This window comes from Ziziphus jujuba, chromosome 4 (assembly GCF_031755915.1).
Source record: "Ziziphus jujuba cultivar Dongzao chromosome 4, ASM3175591v1".
In the NCBI taxonomy this organism is placed as follows: domain Eukaryota; kingdom Viridiplantae; phylum Streptophyta; class Magnoliopsida; order Rosales; family Rhamnaceae; genus Ziziphus; species Ziziphus jujuba.
Genome location: NC_083382.1, coordinates 17,422,175 through 17,438,485, shown reverse-complemented (window position 1 = coordinate 17,438,485; position 16,311 = coordinate 17,422,175). Strand labels below are relative to the sequence as shown.

Here is a 16,311-nt window from a genome sequence, read left to right as displayed (position 1 = left end):
AAAATTTTAGAAATAACCATTTACTATATTTTTAATATATGAATTAATATATATATTAAATTATTCTTAATGGAGCTGCGGTGCGGAGAAATATTTAGAGATATAGGAGAAAGAAAAATAAAACTAAAAAAATATTATCCAAAGCCAACAGGAAAAACCATTTTCATTTTGGTTTAAATTATTTATTATTATTATTTTTTTCGTGTGAACAGAATTATAATATTTTGGAGATAAAAATAAATTTGAACATTTTGCAAAAACCATTGGATAGGATGCAAAACATCGGGGTTCCATCCCATGTGAGACTTGTCGCTTTGCTTTCCTAACAACAGCCCACAACCACTTATCCTGTACTCAATCGCACATGATCACAACCCCCCAGCACTCTTGCGGACAGCGATAATAAGGAACACATGGATCACTCTCATTGGGTCGTGTAAACACTCTGCCCAGTTCCGCGTGTAGGTCTACACTTGCTGTCCCTTTTATCTATTTTCCATTTTTCAACTGGAACATAGGAGAGAGAAAATAGATAGAGAAAGAGAAGGAAAAAAAAATAGAAAGAAAAAAAAAAAAAAAATCTAGAGAGAGAAAGCAAGTCTCACATGGCCTCCATGCCCTTGGGGCCGAACCATCAACCACCACAGCCACAAACACAGCTACAGCCACAGCCGGAAAGCAATGAGTCTCTGAAGCACGGACCTCGACGAGCCTCGGAAATGGACTCCGATAAGGTGCTCTTTCTCTGTCTAACTTTTGCAGTCGCATTTTGCAAACGGTTCTCTTTTTGATCTTTGCTTTAACCGCTTGTATTTTTTTTTTTTTCTCTCTCTCTCTTTTTGTCTATGTGTCTTTGTTTGTGTAAAAGTGTATTTTGTTGCTTGGATCGTCTTTGATCCAGCTCAAAACCATGATTTCATATTGAAATTGGAAGCGATCTACATGTTTATGTTGCTTTTTGAGGTCAGATTGAGCTAGCCGGAAGTTCCCTCCGGCGGAATTTTATGGATTGGTCTTTATCGACTGGATTTTTTTAGTTCTTTTGCTTTTTTTCTTGCTTTGATAAATTTTTGTGGTAGATTTTTTTTTTTACATTTTTTTTTTTTTTGCTTTCACATTCACTGTTTCTTTTTTTTAATTATTATTTTTGGTTTATTATGTTTGTCTTTTTTTCTTGTTAGTTTTTAATTATACTTTTTTTTTTTTTTTTCCTTGACTGAGATCTTGATCTTTAGGTTAATGTCTTTTTTCATAGTTCGTTTACTCTCTGTTTCGCTGTCGATGAAAGTAATGAAGGAAAATAAAAGAAACTTAAATGTGCGATGCTTCGTTGTTACTTAAGGTACAGCTATGGAAAAAAATAAAAATAAAAAATTAGAAATATGATGTCATGTATTAAGCTGAGCTATAACAACTTTCATACACTTTGGCTAGCCAAAGAGAGCACTGGAATTTGGGTGTATTTCGCTATTTATTTTCTTCTTTGTTGTTTTTGCCTGTATCTTGCTCGTAATTTTTTAATTTCCGCTTTGGTTAACTCTCTACCTTCAGCAATGCTGTGTTTTTGAGAAATTTCTAAACTGTTTTGCAAATGGTCTTCTATTAGTTTGCTTATTATATCATCTTACTGGGGGTTTCTTGTAAGATCTTGATTCTTTACTTGCTTCTTTAAACAACGTGCTTACTAAAGGTGGTAGTTTTGTCTGCATTTGTAAGCTTTATACTATGAATTCTCCTGGGTTCCTTTGGTTTCTCAACATGGTTTTGATTTTCGTAAACTTTTTGCCTTTTTACTTTCTCTTGGTGTATTGTTCTTCGAAGCATTTTGGGTTTGCTTGAGAAGTTAATGTTCTTTGATTCTTTACCAATAGTCTCTTGTTTGGAATACAAGTGATTCTTTCTTGTGAGCTGTGGCTATCTGTTTTGCTTTACTATTGATAACTTTTGAGATCCATCAGACTTTTGCATTTCCTCAATTGGAGTCTGAATATCCATCTGTTGTGGCAGTTATGTTTGGATTTTTAGTCTTATTTATTGTTAATGTATAATCATTTATCATAACTGCCCTAAGATGCCTTCGACAAATATTTTAATCGAAAATGTAACTTGCTTATATTAAGTTTTCTTTGCAACTTGTTTATATTTAGTTTTCTTTGCATATATCACCTTAATGATGTTAGTTTAATCCTCATGTTTATTGCCTTTTCACATTCTAAAGTAGACCAGAGGTGCCTGAAGTAGTTAACCTAACAGGAAAAGTTTTAATATTAGATATGGAATTTGTTTTTTTCACCTTATGAAGAATGTGTAAATGTGCATAGTTTGCATATTAATATGTGCATGTGTATACATAAACATTTGGAACTTGAAAATGAAGGATGATGTTATACTTGGTTTGAAAACAAAAAAGAAACAATTGAACTTTAATGTTTCTGTTGATGCTTTTGCATCTATTACTGGGACCAACTGGTCTTTTCTACATCTCCATGGTGGTGTTGCATCAACAAGTTGTCCAATGTTTGTACCCTTGTATTTATCTTGATCCTTTGAGTTTTACAAATTGCAGGATATGTCTTCTGCTGTTATTGAGGGGAACGATGCAGTCACAGGCCACATCATTTCCACAACTATTGGTGGAAAAAATGGTGAACCTAAACGGGTTAGCACCGGATCTACCTTCCTTATTTTATTTTTTTTCCCTTCATTCCTGTTTATATTAAAAATTGGCAAACCTGATTGGTTAGTGCAGCTCCTATTCTTAATCATTCATGGATTAATTGTCAAGAAGATTAGTCTAGTCTAGTAATTGTTGTTTGTTATATGTAATATACGCATATATAATATTGTTTCCTTCTTGTTTTCAAGAGTTGGCAAAACTGGAGGTGCTTCATCTAGATCTTGAAGGACTAAATTGCTGAAGGGTTACCTTTCTTTGTTTCTTTTTCGTTACTCAATTCCCCTATTTATTCTGAGGTCCTTTTTATGCTTGTTGCAGACAATCAGTTACATGGCAGAGCGTGTTGTTGGTACTGGATCATTTGGCATCGTTTTTCAGGTACAGATATTTTACTCTTATAAAGATGAAATACTTTTTGCCATGGTTTTATCTGAGTCTCTGATATGCTATTTTCAGGCAAAATGCTTGGAAACAGGAGAAACAGTGGCTATAAAGAAGGTTTTGCAAGACAGGCGATACAAAAATCGTGAGCTGCAGCTAATGCGTTTGATGGATCACCCAAATGTGGTTTCACTGAAGCACTGTTTCTTCTCTACAACAAGTAGAGATGAGCTTTTTCTGAATTTGGTTATGGAATACGTACCCGAGACTATGTACAGGGTTCTGAAGCACTATAGCAGCATGAACCAGAGGATGCCACTTATTTATGTGAAACTTTATACATATCAAGTATGAATTTTCCTGTTTTAGTCCGAGTTGTGTGAAACTATTTAGTATATCATTGTTTTTTCTCTTTGTTGTCCTTTATATTATTTGCACATCATGCCCCATTTCTTTCATATCTTAGTAATAAATGGAATACATTTCAGATCTTTAGGGGGCTGGCATATATCCATACTGTTCCTGGAGTTTGCCATAGGGATGTTAAGCCTCAAAATCTTTTGGTATGTTTTCCAACTTCATTCTTTCCTTAATTGCATGGGCTGCTTGTCTCACCTATTTTATTGCTCTGCAGGTTGATCCTCTTACCCACCAAGTTAAGCTTTGTGACTTTGGAAGTGCAAAAGTTCTGGTATGTTTGTGTTTTCATTTTTCACTAGTGCATTATTTGAAAAATTGGTGCAACAATGTTTAGATTGCATGCAGTAATATCCAACATGAGGTCTTCATGATAGACTCACAAAAGCTGTTGAAAAATTCCCTCATTTCTGTTAGTGGACTGTAGCGTAGTTGGCAGTTAAATGTGCTTGCTTTTCTGACTATAACCCATTCTGCCTGTAAGGAGTTCAACAACCCCATTGTTCAATTGCATTGCATCCTCAGGGGCTTGAAAAGGAAACCTCTACCTATAAATTATAATGTCATTTAATTTGTACTCTAGAAGAAACTTTACATGGGGATATGGGACAAAAGGCAAAAAGAAAGAAGAGAGAAGAGAGATAGGGAAACTGAAGAAAAAATATTTTGGTGGTACATTGAATATTTAACAATCATTAAATGTCCGAGTATGGTTGTGCTTCTACATATGTGTTGAAGGATTCATCTTGTTTATTCTTTTTGAACTACATGATGAATTAAATTAATGCAATATAAATTTACAATCTGGGATATTTTATTTACATGGTGAGTCAATTTGGTGATTCTAGGTAGCTTTACATATTTCTAAGCTCTGCCAACAGTCAGCTATTATTTATTGAAACAAAATGGCATCGTTTCTTCAGATATCTGAAAACAAAGTGGATGCAAGATGTGAATTTGGTTCCTAGATTTTATTGCAGTTGAGTTGTTGCCAAGTAAATTTCAATTTGATGAGTTTGTTTCTCTGATCTTCAGGTCAAGGGTGAAGCAAACATATCATACATATGTTCTCGTTATTACCGTGCTCCAGAACTCATTTTTGGTGCGACAGAATATACGACATCTATCGATATTTGGTCAGCTGGCTGTGTTCTTGCTGAGCTCCTTTTAGGCATGGTTGGTATTTTTTTGGTCATTATATGCTCAATGGAGGCCTAAGCTTTTTTTATTTTTTATTTTTATTTCAGTTTAATAATGCTTACCATTCATATGTTTGAATTCTTTTCCAGCCTCTATTTCCAGGAGAGAATGCAGTGGACCAACTTGTAGAGATTATTAAGGTAAAGATTTAGCATCTATGTTGAAATTTCTATGGATTTTGTGAATGTGATAATTGTGTGCTTATAGTTTTGGTGTCTTGCAGGTTCTTGGTACTCCAACCAGAGAAGAAATCCGATGCATGAATCCAAGTTATACAGATTTTAGGTTCCCTCAAATTAAAGCCCATCCTTGGCACAAGGTATGCTCTAAGGCCATAATGGTCAAGCTAAGTTTTGGACTAAGTTGTTTTGAGGGTAATAATTTTATGCAGGAAAAATAGTGTAGAACAATATATAATTTGTTATTACCCAAAAAAAATTGTTTTATCGTGTATGAATATAAGACAACACAATATGCATACAGGTTTTTTAGGATGATATGACGGCACAATATGCATGAAAGCATGCATGTAACTGATATATTGTCTGCATGCACATGCTCCACTCATGTATTCTCTGCTTTGCAGGGGGAGGGATTTTTTATCTGAAATCTGGTGTCGATCCCTGCTTCCAGAAAGTGTAGTCTTGTTGTTGTGGTTGTTCATTCTTACCTTTTAATGTTGAAACATTTATATTATAATGTTCCTTAGGTTTTCCACAAGAGAATGCCACCAGAAGCAATTGATCTTGCCTCAAGACTTCTTCAATATTCACCAAGTCTTCGCTGCACCGCTGTGAGTTTGAATTTTCTCCTTTACATGGAGCTTTGTCAATTTGATTCCAAGATAGACCTATTTTTCACCGAAAAGATGAAAAAACATGTCTTTAAATGTAAATTTGAGTTTGGTTATAACTTTGTTCTTAGCATTCATGGGTCTTATTTGGCATTTTAACTAGTTTGCCTGTGCATGACGACTAATTTATCAACCCTTTTTTTTTTTTTTTTCCCCTACATAACAGCTAGAAGCATGTGCACATTCTTTCTTTGACGAACTACGTGAACCTAATGCCCGCCTTCCAAATGGCCGTCCCTTGCCACCCCTATTCAACTTCAAACAGGAAGTGAGTTCAGATTTATTTGTTCTTACGTGTTAATCTGTGATGTATTCAATATTTTTTGCAACCATGGCAAGCCAATCCTTGCTGCTTTTGAACAACACCATGAGCAAAATAGTTGCATAGCATGAATATATCTGAGGATGCCCATGCCGTGGGGACACGCTTCCCCTCAATGCTGCTAAACCTTATTAGTTCAATTGGAAATATTCTAAGAATATTTCCCTTGTTTCTGTAAGCAAATAGAAATTACCTGCCAGACAATCATTTTATCAGCTTGCAACTTTTCTCTTTTCTGTTTTCTTTATAGCCCTTTTAATTTTTTTTTTTTTCCTGCCAAATTTGGTATTACAGTTATCTGGAGCATCACCCGAATTGATCAACAGGCTCATACCAGAACATGTGCGGCGGCAGGTAGGTCTCAGCTTCCCGCAACCAGCAGGTACTTAAATTGTAAAGATATGAAACCAAGGAATGATCTCTTTAGCTAAGTGGATGGACGTGAAGCAAAAAGAGGGCCTCTTTTTGGTCTTATATAACCGAGCATCTTGGCCTAAAGCACAGTTCTCACCCTGCCAAGATGTACGCATATACTGGCTGTTCGGCGTAACCTGGAAATTGGTGATTCTGTTCTGTCTGCTATATTGTCATTTTAGTCTTAAAAAAAAAAAAAAAAAAAAAAATACTATTTTCTTGCATCTGTACATTGTTTTGATCGTAAGGATTCCAGTAAAAAGAAAGCTAAGAGTACAAGAAGGTGATGCTATTAAATGTCTAGCTAGGTGTAGGGGCTTCAAATGCCCACAGAAGCTCAAGGGTTCAATAGTAGTTCAGCGTGCTTTTCTTTTCTTCTTCTTTATCTTCTTTTTTTAATTTTATTTTACTTTGTGTTTGTTTTTACTTTTATGCATGTGGCGGTCTGGCTCGAATTATAAAGTTTTTACTATTCAAAAGTAACCTTGTCTTCCCTTCACCCTCTTTTATCTTTTCTTGGGTTCTTTCAATTACATTGCTTCATGATTTTCATGATAAGCTTCGAAATTGTTAGTTTTCTAAAGGTTCCAATAGCCAAGTCCATTTATGTAATCTAATACTTATATTCATTGATGTTGCTAAACTTGCAGTTTGAAAGTTGAGTGTTTAATGCGAGGTGATTCTTTGGGGTGGAATTCAGACTGTTAAATGCAAGAGCAACTTGCTTAACGATATTGCTATAGGTGGTAACACCAAATTATTTCACATGAGGTCGCATGGTAATGTGTAGTAAAAATTAGAATGATTTAGATATGAACAAAGTAAATTTTTAAATGGATAGTCACATGGTATACGGGTTGTCACATTGGTAAACAATTTGTTATTGGCTTTAATATTATTGTTGTTGATTACCATTTTCTACCTTAAGCTAGTCTTGTGATAGCTTACCTGTTAAAAATAATAATAATAATAATAAGAGAAGAGGAAATAAGTCGATAAGCATTTTATATGTACATCTTTTAAACTATATCCCTCCACTTTAATTTAGAAACTATCGTAACTTGATAAAAACAAATTACCTTGTTATATGTATCCTTTCATATTCATTCTAAGTTGTTTCATTGGCGAAGGACGGTCTAGGCTTTTTTGTATATTCATTCCTTCTAAACTGGAATCCTATTAGGGCGTCAAGGAAAAGAGAAAAGAGGGGCTCAAAATTGCGTAAGAGATGAATTAGCCGAAAATTAAATTTGGGTTTGAAAAAGAAAATAATTAGACAATATAACTATAAAAGAAAAATATTTGACCGACTGAGAAAACTACTTTCGTACTCAATAATTACTCGGATTTAATTAAAATCCCAATAGTTTTATTTTTTCCCCAATTAATTTGCTGGCTTGGATAAAAGCCGCTCTCGATTATTGCTGTATTACAGGAGCCTACTAATCCGAAAGTTACAAACCCTCCCAGGGATGACTTTTAAAAAATGGAGGAAGTCATGTTAATTTTTTATTGCCCGTTCATAAATTAATGAAGGGGAAGCAAATGTCAAAAATCCAGCGTCCGCAATGCTTGATGTTGCATTACAGGGTCCCTATATCAAGTATCTATGCAGATTTTGTGACTTCATGTATAGCATTTGCAAGATATCCGACATTGCCGGTGGTAACACCCGCCATACTGTATATATGTTTCACGTTAGAGAAATTCATCTTCACGCATATATATATATATATATACACATATATATATATATATATAGAGAGAGAGAGAGAGAGAGAGATTACCTTATACGGCCATTGCGAGTCATATAGATATGGAACTCATTTGTCAATTGATCAACCTGTTCAGGTGTCAACCCACTATAGCAAAACATGCCAATCTGGGTTGCAAGGGTTGGCGTGATTGTCAATAAGATATGGAGTGAAAAAACAAGAAATAGAGATTGAAAATTGACAAGCAATACAAAAGATAGACTGTTGATAGAATATTCCAGTATACCTGGTTAGTTATGTGCTCCCATGATATGGGGGAACCCAACTTTTCGAGGTTTTCTCGAAGGGCTGTTCGCATTCCGATTATGCGATCTGCCATGCCCTGAAAAATGAAGATGTTATTGAAGCTTCTTTTGAAGCAAGATAGAAAAGAAAGCTAGCTCTTCTTATCCCCAAATTCTACAACATATATTTATTTCATTACATGATTGCTTAACACACTTCCTACATATGTACGTAAAATGAGTAACACCTAGACCCTACAAGAAAATTGGCTGGTTATGGATAGGTAAATACACGCTTTTACAATAATGGTAAGACTTTTTTATCTGAAGAGTTTACCTCAAATTCCTGTCACGAGAAATTTTTTATCAAACAGCTGTCAGTACAACATTTTTCTTCAATATATAACATGGAAACAGGGAGTCAATTTGAAACTAACTTGCCAAGAGTAGCGTATAGAAGAACAAAGAGCACATTGAAGGCATTTGAAACCAGAATTTCTATGCCCAATGATAGATAATGGATGTCAATACACTAGGCATAAAGAGGAAAACAGGACAAATCAATAGCTGGAAAGTCAGTCAATCCAAAATAAAGTTTCATTCACAGCTATAAACTGGCTCTCACCCTTGGTTTGGAATATCCAAGTAAAAGCGTTGGTCATATAAAAAGTTTTCAGGTTTTGTTTTACTTTTACATATGTGATCATTGACTCAGCTCAGATTTACAACAGCAACAAACTAGGTATAATACGGTTGTAATATTTCTTTCATTTTCACATTTCTTATATACAGCATAAATTCGTTGCAAAAACATAATATAAATTTGCAGTGGCATACTCTATAAGTTAAAAGAATCTGTACAAATTGCAGAAGTATGCTTGAGAGGTAGAGTCGGCATATCATGACTTGAAAAGGGATTCATTTCTCAAAACAACTACACAGAGTTTAGATAGTATTTTATTCATTAAATTTAGGTAGTCTTTAGTTGACAATTATCTATACAGGCATTCGTATGCAACATTCAATCCATTTAAATTTTACTTTTCTCCTCTTTCAAATAGTTCCTATTTTTATTTTATCTACGTTCTTTAGTTTCTCACACAACCTCATCTATCTAATTTCTCTACCTACTTCTCTCTCCTCTTTGTCTTCATTAAATATTGTGTAGATATACAGATTAAGCCCATTTAGTTATACATAAGCTTTTGGGGACTAGTACTTAAAAATGGAGAGCTTAAAGACCACAAGCTGAGTTCAAACTTCGTACTAAATGTGATACCCCTGAATAGACTGGCCAGCACATGAGGTCCCACATGGTAATATACTAAGCCCTCTAGTGTGTATAAATTGAGCAAGTACGAATTTGATAAAACATATTCCACTAGTATGTGTAAACTGAGGAATTATGAACTTGCAGAACTCATTTTAGTTGTGTTAGCACATGAAGCAAGCTTAAAGAAAAAAGAGAACAAATTCTGCACACAATTCAAACATCATGAGCTCTCACACAAATTGTGAAGCCTAATTTATTAAAACACAAGCTTTTTCATGCATTCTTAAACTTACTTCCCAAAGCCTCCACCTAGCATGTAGAATAAACAAATGATGGTTGCACTCATTTTATTGTTGCATGTAGCCATGTCCATTTCCTCACTCATAAACATCATCATAACATACAAGGAGATTTAAAAATGAATACATTTAGAAATAAACGAAGCAAAAGTAGCACTGAATTACCTTTACTTCCTTGAGCCATAAATTCTTCAATTCTGGATCACCAAGTACAGTTGAGACTATTACTGCTCCATGAAGAGGTGGGTTACTGTACATAGGTCTAGCAAGCTGCTGCAACTGACTTTTTACAGCAATTGCTTGTTTTTCATCTTCACAAAGCACACTGTAAAATATTAAAGGACATCATCGTCTATCTCATATAATTATTTTCTTTGCCTAAACAAGTATTTTCTTTAGTTGTATTCATTAATAACAAGATTAATTCCCAAATTTTAAGTTGTTCGGATTGGACACCAACTACGGCCTTTTCAATAACTATAAACCAACTAGTTACACACAAGACCATACTGATATTATGAGCTCTGAACTATGTTAAATAACCATCAAACACAAAAACTTAAAGCTATTAAGAAGTGAAGCATACAGCTCATGTAACAGCATTATCAACTTCAAAATGATGTTTATATTTCCAGATTCTAGTCCAAATTTGTTCAGTAAGTGTCTTTGACAAATTCATAAAGCAAAAACAATTTAAAGAAGACTAAAATACAGGTAAATTTTCATGAAAATGGAGTGAGTCTACACGAATAACATTAAAAAAAAATGTATTCTCCTAATATCTCAAACAAAAATAAGATCGAAAAACAAATCTTATGTCTCTATACACAGTTTAACATATATTACTTCTAGTTGTCTTTAACAAATAAAACAATTTGCACCGACCATTTTGAGAGAATCAAGATAGGTTAATCACTAGGTATTAACGAATGGTGAACTGAAAACAGGATGTGAGAATTATTAATCACAAAAATCTATTAGATTTTGAGAATCAACTCCTTTAACTTTGTTATAGTTACAATCAAACTTAAAAAGCTTAAATTAAAAGGAAGGGGATCCAACAATACAAAGCAAGTCAACCCAATGCGGACTTAACAGAGAACATTTTAATCAATTGAAGTAATAAAGATAAGGAGAAGAGGGTAAAAAGCTTTTTCTTAAGATTGCAGCACCTCCTTAAACATGTAAAGCTTTAAATGATTTTATTAGCATTTATTACAAGGTGACATTTCAGATCTCTAAGATTCCCCCAAAAGATTCACTTTTACTTTAAGATAATCTAACATAAACACCTAATTTAATATGTAAATCATGCACAAAAACATCTCTAGCTTCTAGCTTGGGGTGAAGCTAGAGGATGTAGAGTATTTTAAAGATTTGTACACCTGATAGATAGTATTTAAATAATTTGTAGTTTAAAGTATGTAGCCATCAATAAGAAGATAAAAGTCATAAAAAACTGTTGTTGGCTCTCTTATCATGTAACTAGACAAAGGACGAGAAATCTTCAGATAACAAGTTAAGAAAAATAAAGCATGTGATGATAGATTGATTATTACCTAAGGCATCCTACTCTCTGGCCATAGAGTCCCATATTTTTTGCATATGACTGGGCAATTCCAATGTGATGGCCATCCTCAAGAAAAATCCTGATGGACTTGGCATCCCTCTCTGGATCACCACTAGCAAAACCTTGATAAGCCATGTCAAAGAAAGCAAAATGGCCCTTTACCTGATATCAATCAAATAAATCAACATGTAGCCGACATAATGAAAACTATTAAGGGAGAAAAACATCAGGGAAGAAGTGTTCACCTTGAACTGGTACGATATCTCTCTCCATTGTTCCTCTGAAGGATCCACTCCGGTTGGGTTGTGAGCACAAGCATGAAGCAGAAAGAATGAGCCATTTGGAGCATTCTATTTACAAAGATTCATGAGTAATAATCAGGAAAAGGGAACAGAGTATAGCCAAGAAGTTACGCGTAGAAGGCAGACAGTAAAACCAAAAGGCATCAACAATTGATTGATACAATATCATAGCAAAATCAATTTCAACCTACTTTAGAAATCTGTGTCATTTACCTTAATATCATCCATCAATCCTGCAAAGTCTAAACCCCTAGACTCTGGATGATAGTAATGGAAAGTCCTTTGAGGAACTTGGGCATCTCTCCATATGTTATGGTGACTGTTGAAATTTCATGCAAGTACCCATAGAATCAGAAATGGCCCGCATTCCAATATAAAACCAAATTTTGAAACAAGACTCACTTGGCCCATGTAGGCACTGGAATATAGATTTGAGAATCAGGACGAAAACGCTTTTGAAAGTCCGCAAAGAGCCTGCATGCACCAGTTCCAGATAGAGATTGCACTGCCGCTATCCTTTTATCTTTGATGAAGTCAGAATTCTCCCCATAGGCCAGCTTCAATGTTTCTTCAACCATCTTTATGCTCCCCCCCATAGGAAGATATTCCCTGGTTAGAAGGGAAAAACAATTAATAAATCTTTAAAAAAAAAAACACACACACACATGCACGCACAATAGAAACCACCGTTACAATGAGACATAGTAGGAGAGTGTAGGTTTTACTATCAAAGAGAAATAATGAAGGATTCAACAACACCAATAACTAAGATATAGTGGGAAGCCATGTCCAGGCCGTAATGTTGGTGAGAGGGTTATATTGAATATATTTTAGCTTTTTCAAGGAGTTACTGATAATGCCGTTTTGATTTATTACCAAAAAAGAAAAAGAAAAAAAAAAAGATGATGAAATTCTGAAACTCTGGGCGGCATAACCCGTGTATTCATGAAATTCTCTACATTTCGATATGCACCTCTAATTCTTTCCTTCATTCCTTGGCATTTGTATGCTGAGGACCCTGCCTCTAATTTGAGACTAAAATAGAAGTTATTTCTTTATGGACAAACGCCTAATGCCTAGAGAATAAAAAATTAATTGAATGGAAAAGTATATACATATATATATATATTATCATGTGTTTTATGATATTCAGTAGTACTATTTTCGGTAATGACATTGAATCAGACCAACCCCAAAACTACCATATCAAACAAGGCATTAGGAAACTCAAATTGATAATTGATAAAATAAATTGCTAATAAAGCTTCTGACCTGGCTATTTATAGAATCTGATGTCTAACCATTGACATTACGGACCTATCTACTAATAGCCATGCCATGGCCATTCTTTCATTGTACATTCATTCCCAAATATATATATATATATATCTATATAAATATATTACTGTACATGAATACACAAGCTGTTTTGGAAACACGACTTTCCCTTGTTGCATATAACATTATAAACAAATTCCAGGTATCAGATGAAGCCCAACGCATTTGCTTTAGAGCAAGAATAAAATTAAAGGCCAAAAAGGACCAACCTAGCAGGCAGTACAACAGCGGGTGAAAAAGTCCATCCACATGGCCATTATTCAAAAGCAGTCATCATGGAATATGGCAAAGAATAAAGTTGACAAGTGGGAAATCCAAAGGTAAACTTGACGGACCACTAAAAAAGTTACTAACTTACAATTTTATTTATTTTTATTTATTTTTATTTTTTTTTTTGGGAGAAGAGTTACAATTAAATTGCTAAAAAAGACAACAAGGTAAAAAAATTAAAAAATAATAAATAAAATAATTAAAAAGAAAGTGGCAATATGATTATTACCAATCAGGCATCCTTCATTACAAGAATACATCTATTTCGACCTAACTGAATTATGTCAAATAAATATGGAATAATTCCAAAAAACTCATTTCCAAATTTTGGGTCAAGCTTCAATTTGAACGTTAAATTTTTTCCTTTTAATCATTCCCACTTAAACTATGGCATGATATCAAATAGGTCATTTTTAAGTAAATTTTATAGAATTTAATTAAAAATTCACTAGAATTAAAGTTTTAGAAAATATATATTAATATATTATATATATATATATATTATAAAATAATAATAATAATTAGAAGAAAATTTTTCCCTCCTTTTAAAAATCTTTTTGCATTATCGACTTTATCAAACGGCAGATCTTTGTCCCCCAAAAAAAAAAAAAAAAAAAAAAAAAAAAAATTCTGACTGTAGGTGAGTTACAGTCAATAGGAACCACTTGACTTTATAACATATAATATTATATTATATGTTGATTTTTTGTAAATATCATAATGTATCGAATATAGTCCATGGTAAGAAAGTATAACCCACTTACATGTTTAAGCTTCCTGCAATCCTCCGCTCTGCTTCTCTGACGCACTCCAGGACAACTGGCTTTCCGTTATCATCACGGTAGGCACCCTTTGTGATTCAACAGTTTTAAAAATTAAAAAAACAAAAAGACACCAATTAAGATAATAAATAAACTAAAAAAACAGCACAAATGAAGAACATCGCTTCTGTGCTTCGATGTCTATGAAATACAAGAAAAGTTAGAGAGAATCAGAATCCAGAACATTAAAACCGATCATCCTAATCCTTCTTTACCAGAAACTGAAATTAAGCCTAACAGCAACCCAAACTACTTGTCTAAGATATGGGAATCGCTTATTGTTTTAGTTTAGAGAGAAACATAAAAAATGAAAATCCTCCTCTGTTTTTCCTTTTCTTTTCCAAACTATTCCAAAAATGTAAAAATATGACTTCCGAGAATAATTTTAATAACTGTCGCTGCTCAGAAATTGCAAAAATAAAAACAAAAAAGAAAAAGAAGATTTATTTATAATTTTCTTTTTTAAAAAAATAGAATAAATAAAAGAAAAAAGAAAAATATAAGCCTCGAAAATGTTCGATTACTCTACAAAATTTTGTATTTTATAATAAACACAGCAAAACAACAGCCAACTGAGACGGTAATTGTAAATTTAAAATTCTATCTGAATTTAAAATTTCTCGACAGCCAAACAAACGCACACGCCGGAAATATTATCAAAATCCAAAAAAAAAAAAAAAAAAAATCTCTAGAAAATACCAGAAGAACTGGTTATAACTAGGAATGCAAAAAAGACGTCGATTCGTCATTAGAGCCTAAGAAATAAAAAACTTAAACTTAACCTATTTGACACCTTCTTTTAATTATATTATAATAAAAAAATACAAAAAAAAAAAGAAGCACATAATTTCTGATTTATTTTTAATTTTCCAAGCAACCAATCAGATGATCAAATCCCCAAAAAATAAAAAAAATAAAAAAAATCTAACAAAGTCAAAAGAAGAATCAAACTCACAACTCCAACATTGACTTTATCGGGACTCGGATCCGCAAGAAAAGCCTCTGTGACGCCGAGAATCGGATCCTTGGGGGCAGGTTCAACGCTCCCCCACCAGGAAGACATGCATCTCGAACAGGAAACAGAGCTCCTGGAAACAACCTTGCTCAGCATCGCCGACCTAAACGCCATGAAAGCCCGTTGTTTCAAGTTTCGAACAAGTCAGAGAAGGCGTGTAGACGAATCCAAGTAGATCACCAGCTCGAATTTATTGGCAGATAAAAAAAACAAAATAAAAAGAAATTAGAGAGAGAGAGAGAGAGAGGCCTTTTGTACTTGGTGTAACGGCCTTGAAATGCGTGACACTGTCGTAATATATATATATATTTTTTTAACTTTTTGCTTCTATGGACTGGAATGGAAGGAAGGACGAGAAGACGCAAAGCTTCGTTGGCAAAATGTTTGTTATCGTATTACGATGTTGCCCCTCAGGTCGTTTTTTTTTTTTTTGGGTTTTCTGTCTGGTAGTTGTTATCTTCTGTTGGAACGAACACCTTGCGTGTCAGTTTTCAATTTGCTAGTTTGGAGGTTTATACGATTTTGCTTTTCCCTTTTTTTTATTTTTATTTGGAAATGATGAAGGTTTTTTGTTTTCTCTTTTTGGCATAAATTAGAGTGGATTTAGTTGAAATCTAAGACAATTTTCTTTTTGTTTGGTTAATTGATTTTAAATAACTTTTTTTTTTCTTTTGAGGAATTGTATGATTAGAAAATATATTTGATATAAAATTTTAAATAATTTTTAAAAATCAAAATATGTGTTGAGAAAAATGCACAACTTTAATAAAATGATAGATAAATCACCAAAAAACAAAAAAAAAAAAAAATGAACGCATCACAGCTATATTTTATATTAAGGAATTTAAATGTTGAGTGGTTGTTTCACTTCAAAAAAACAAACAAATAAATAATTTTTTAAAGGATTTGAATCATTTGCTTGTTCATTTTCCCTTATTTGCTTATGTTTTTTTTTCTTTTAAAATTTTAAATATTATATGAATCTTATTTTAAATTTAATCATCTATTTTTTTAATAATTTGTTTGGCAATGACTACGATTGAAAAACAAATATAAACGAATATGAACAAAAAGAAAAGGTTAATTTCATTATTCAAAATGCAAATCAAAATATTTTAAATAGGGGTTAATTGCAATTTTATACTTTTTGTTTTCAATTA

The 16,311-nt window shown here is 33.3% G+C and overlaps 2 protein-coding genes across 3 annotated transcripts; one reads left to right on the top strand and one right to left on the bottom strand.

Annotated features, from left to right (window-relative positions):
• Positions 1-522: 522 nt before the first annotated feature.
• On the top strand, positions 523-6,763 carry LOC125420367 (shaggy-related protein kinase eta). 2 transcript variants are annotated; one of them, XM_048471770.2, is made up of 12 exons: positions 523-734; positions 2,567-2,659; positions 2,996-3,055; positions 3,134-3,406; positions 3,547-3,621; positions 3,693-3,749; positions 4,511-4,651; positions 4,765-4,815; positions 4,899-4,994; positions 5,385-5,468; positions 5,695-5,796; positions 6,145-6,763. In XM_048471770.2, the coding sequence occupies exons 1-12, from the start codon at positions 606-608 to the stop codon at positions 6,238-6,240; spliced, it is 1,257 nt and encodes a 418-aa protein (XP_048327727.1). In that variant the 5' UTR covers positions 523-605; the 3' UTR covers positions 6,241-6,763. The 2 variants fall into 2 exon arrangements, with proteins under 2 accessions (XP_048327727.1, XP_048327728.1); XM_048471771.2 differs by lacking the exon at positions 5,695-5,796.
• Positions 6,441-15,421, bottom strand: LOC125421882 (aspartate aminotransferase, mitochondrial). The gene is made up of 10 exons (XM_048471769.2): positions 15,092-15,421; positions 14,080-14,165; positions 12,110-12,316; positions 11,921-12,026; positions 11,651-11,755; positions 11,395-11,567; positions 10,001-10,160; positions 8,266-8,361; positions 8,052-8,146; positions 6,441-7,944 (listed from the first exon to the last, which is right to left on the bottom strand). Exons 1-10 carry the CDS (start codon positions 15,263-15,265, stop codon positions 7,872-7,874), a joined length of 1,275 nt encoding a protein of 424 aa, XP_048327726.2. The 5' UTR covers positions 15,266-15,421; the 3' UTR covers positions 6,441-7,871.
• Positions 15,422-16,311: the final 890 nt, after the last annotated feature.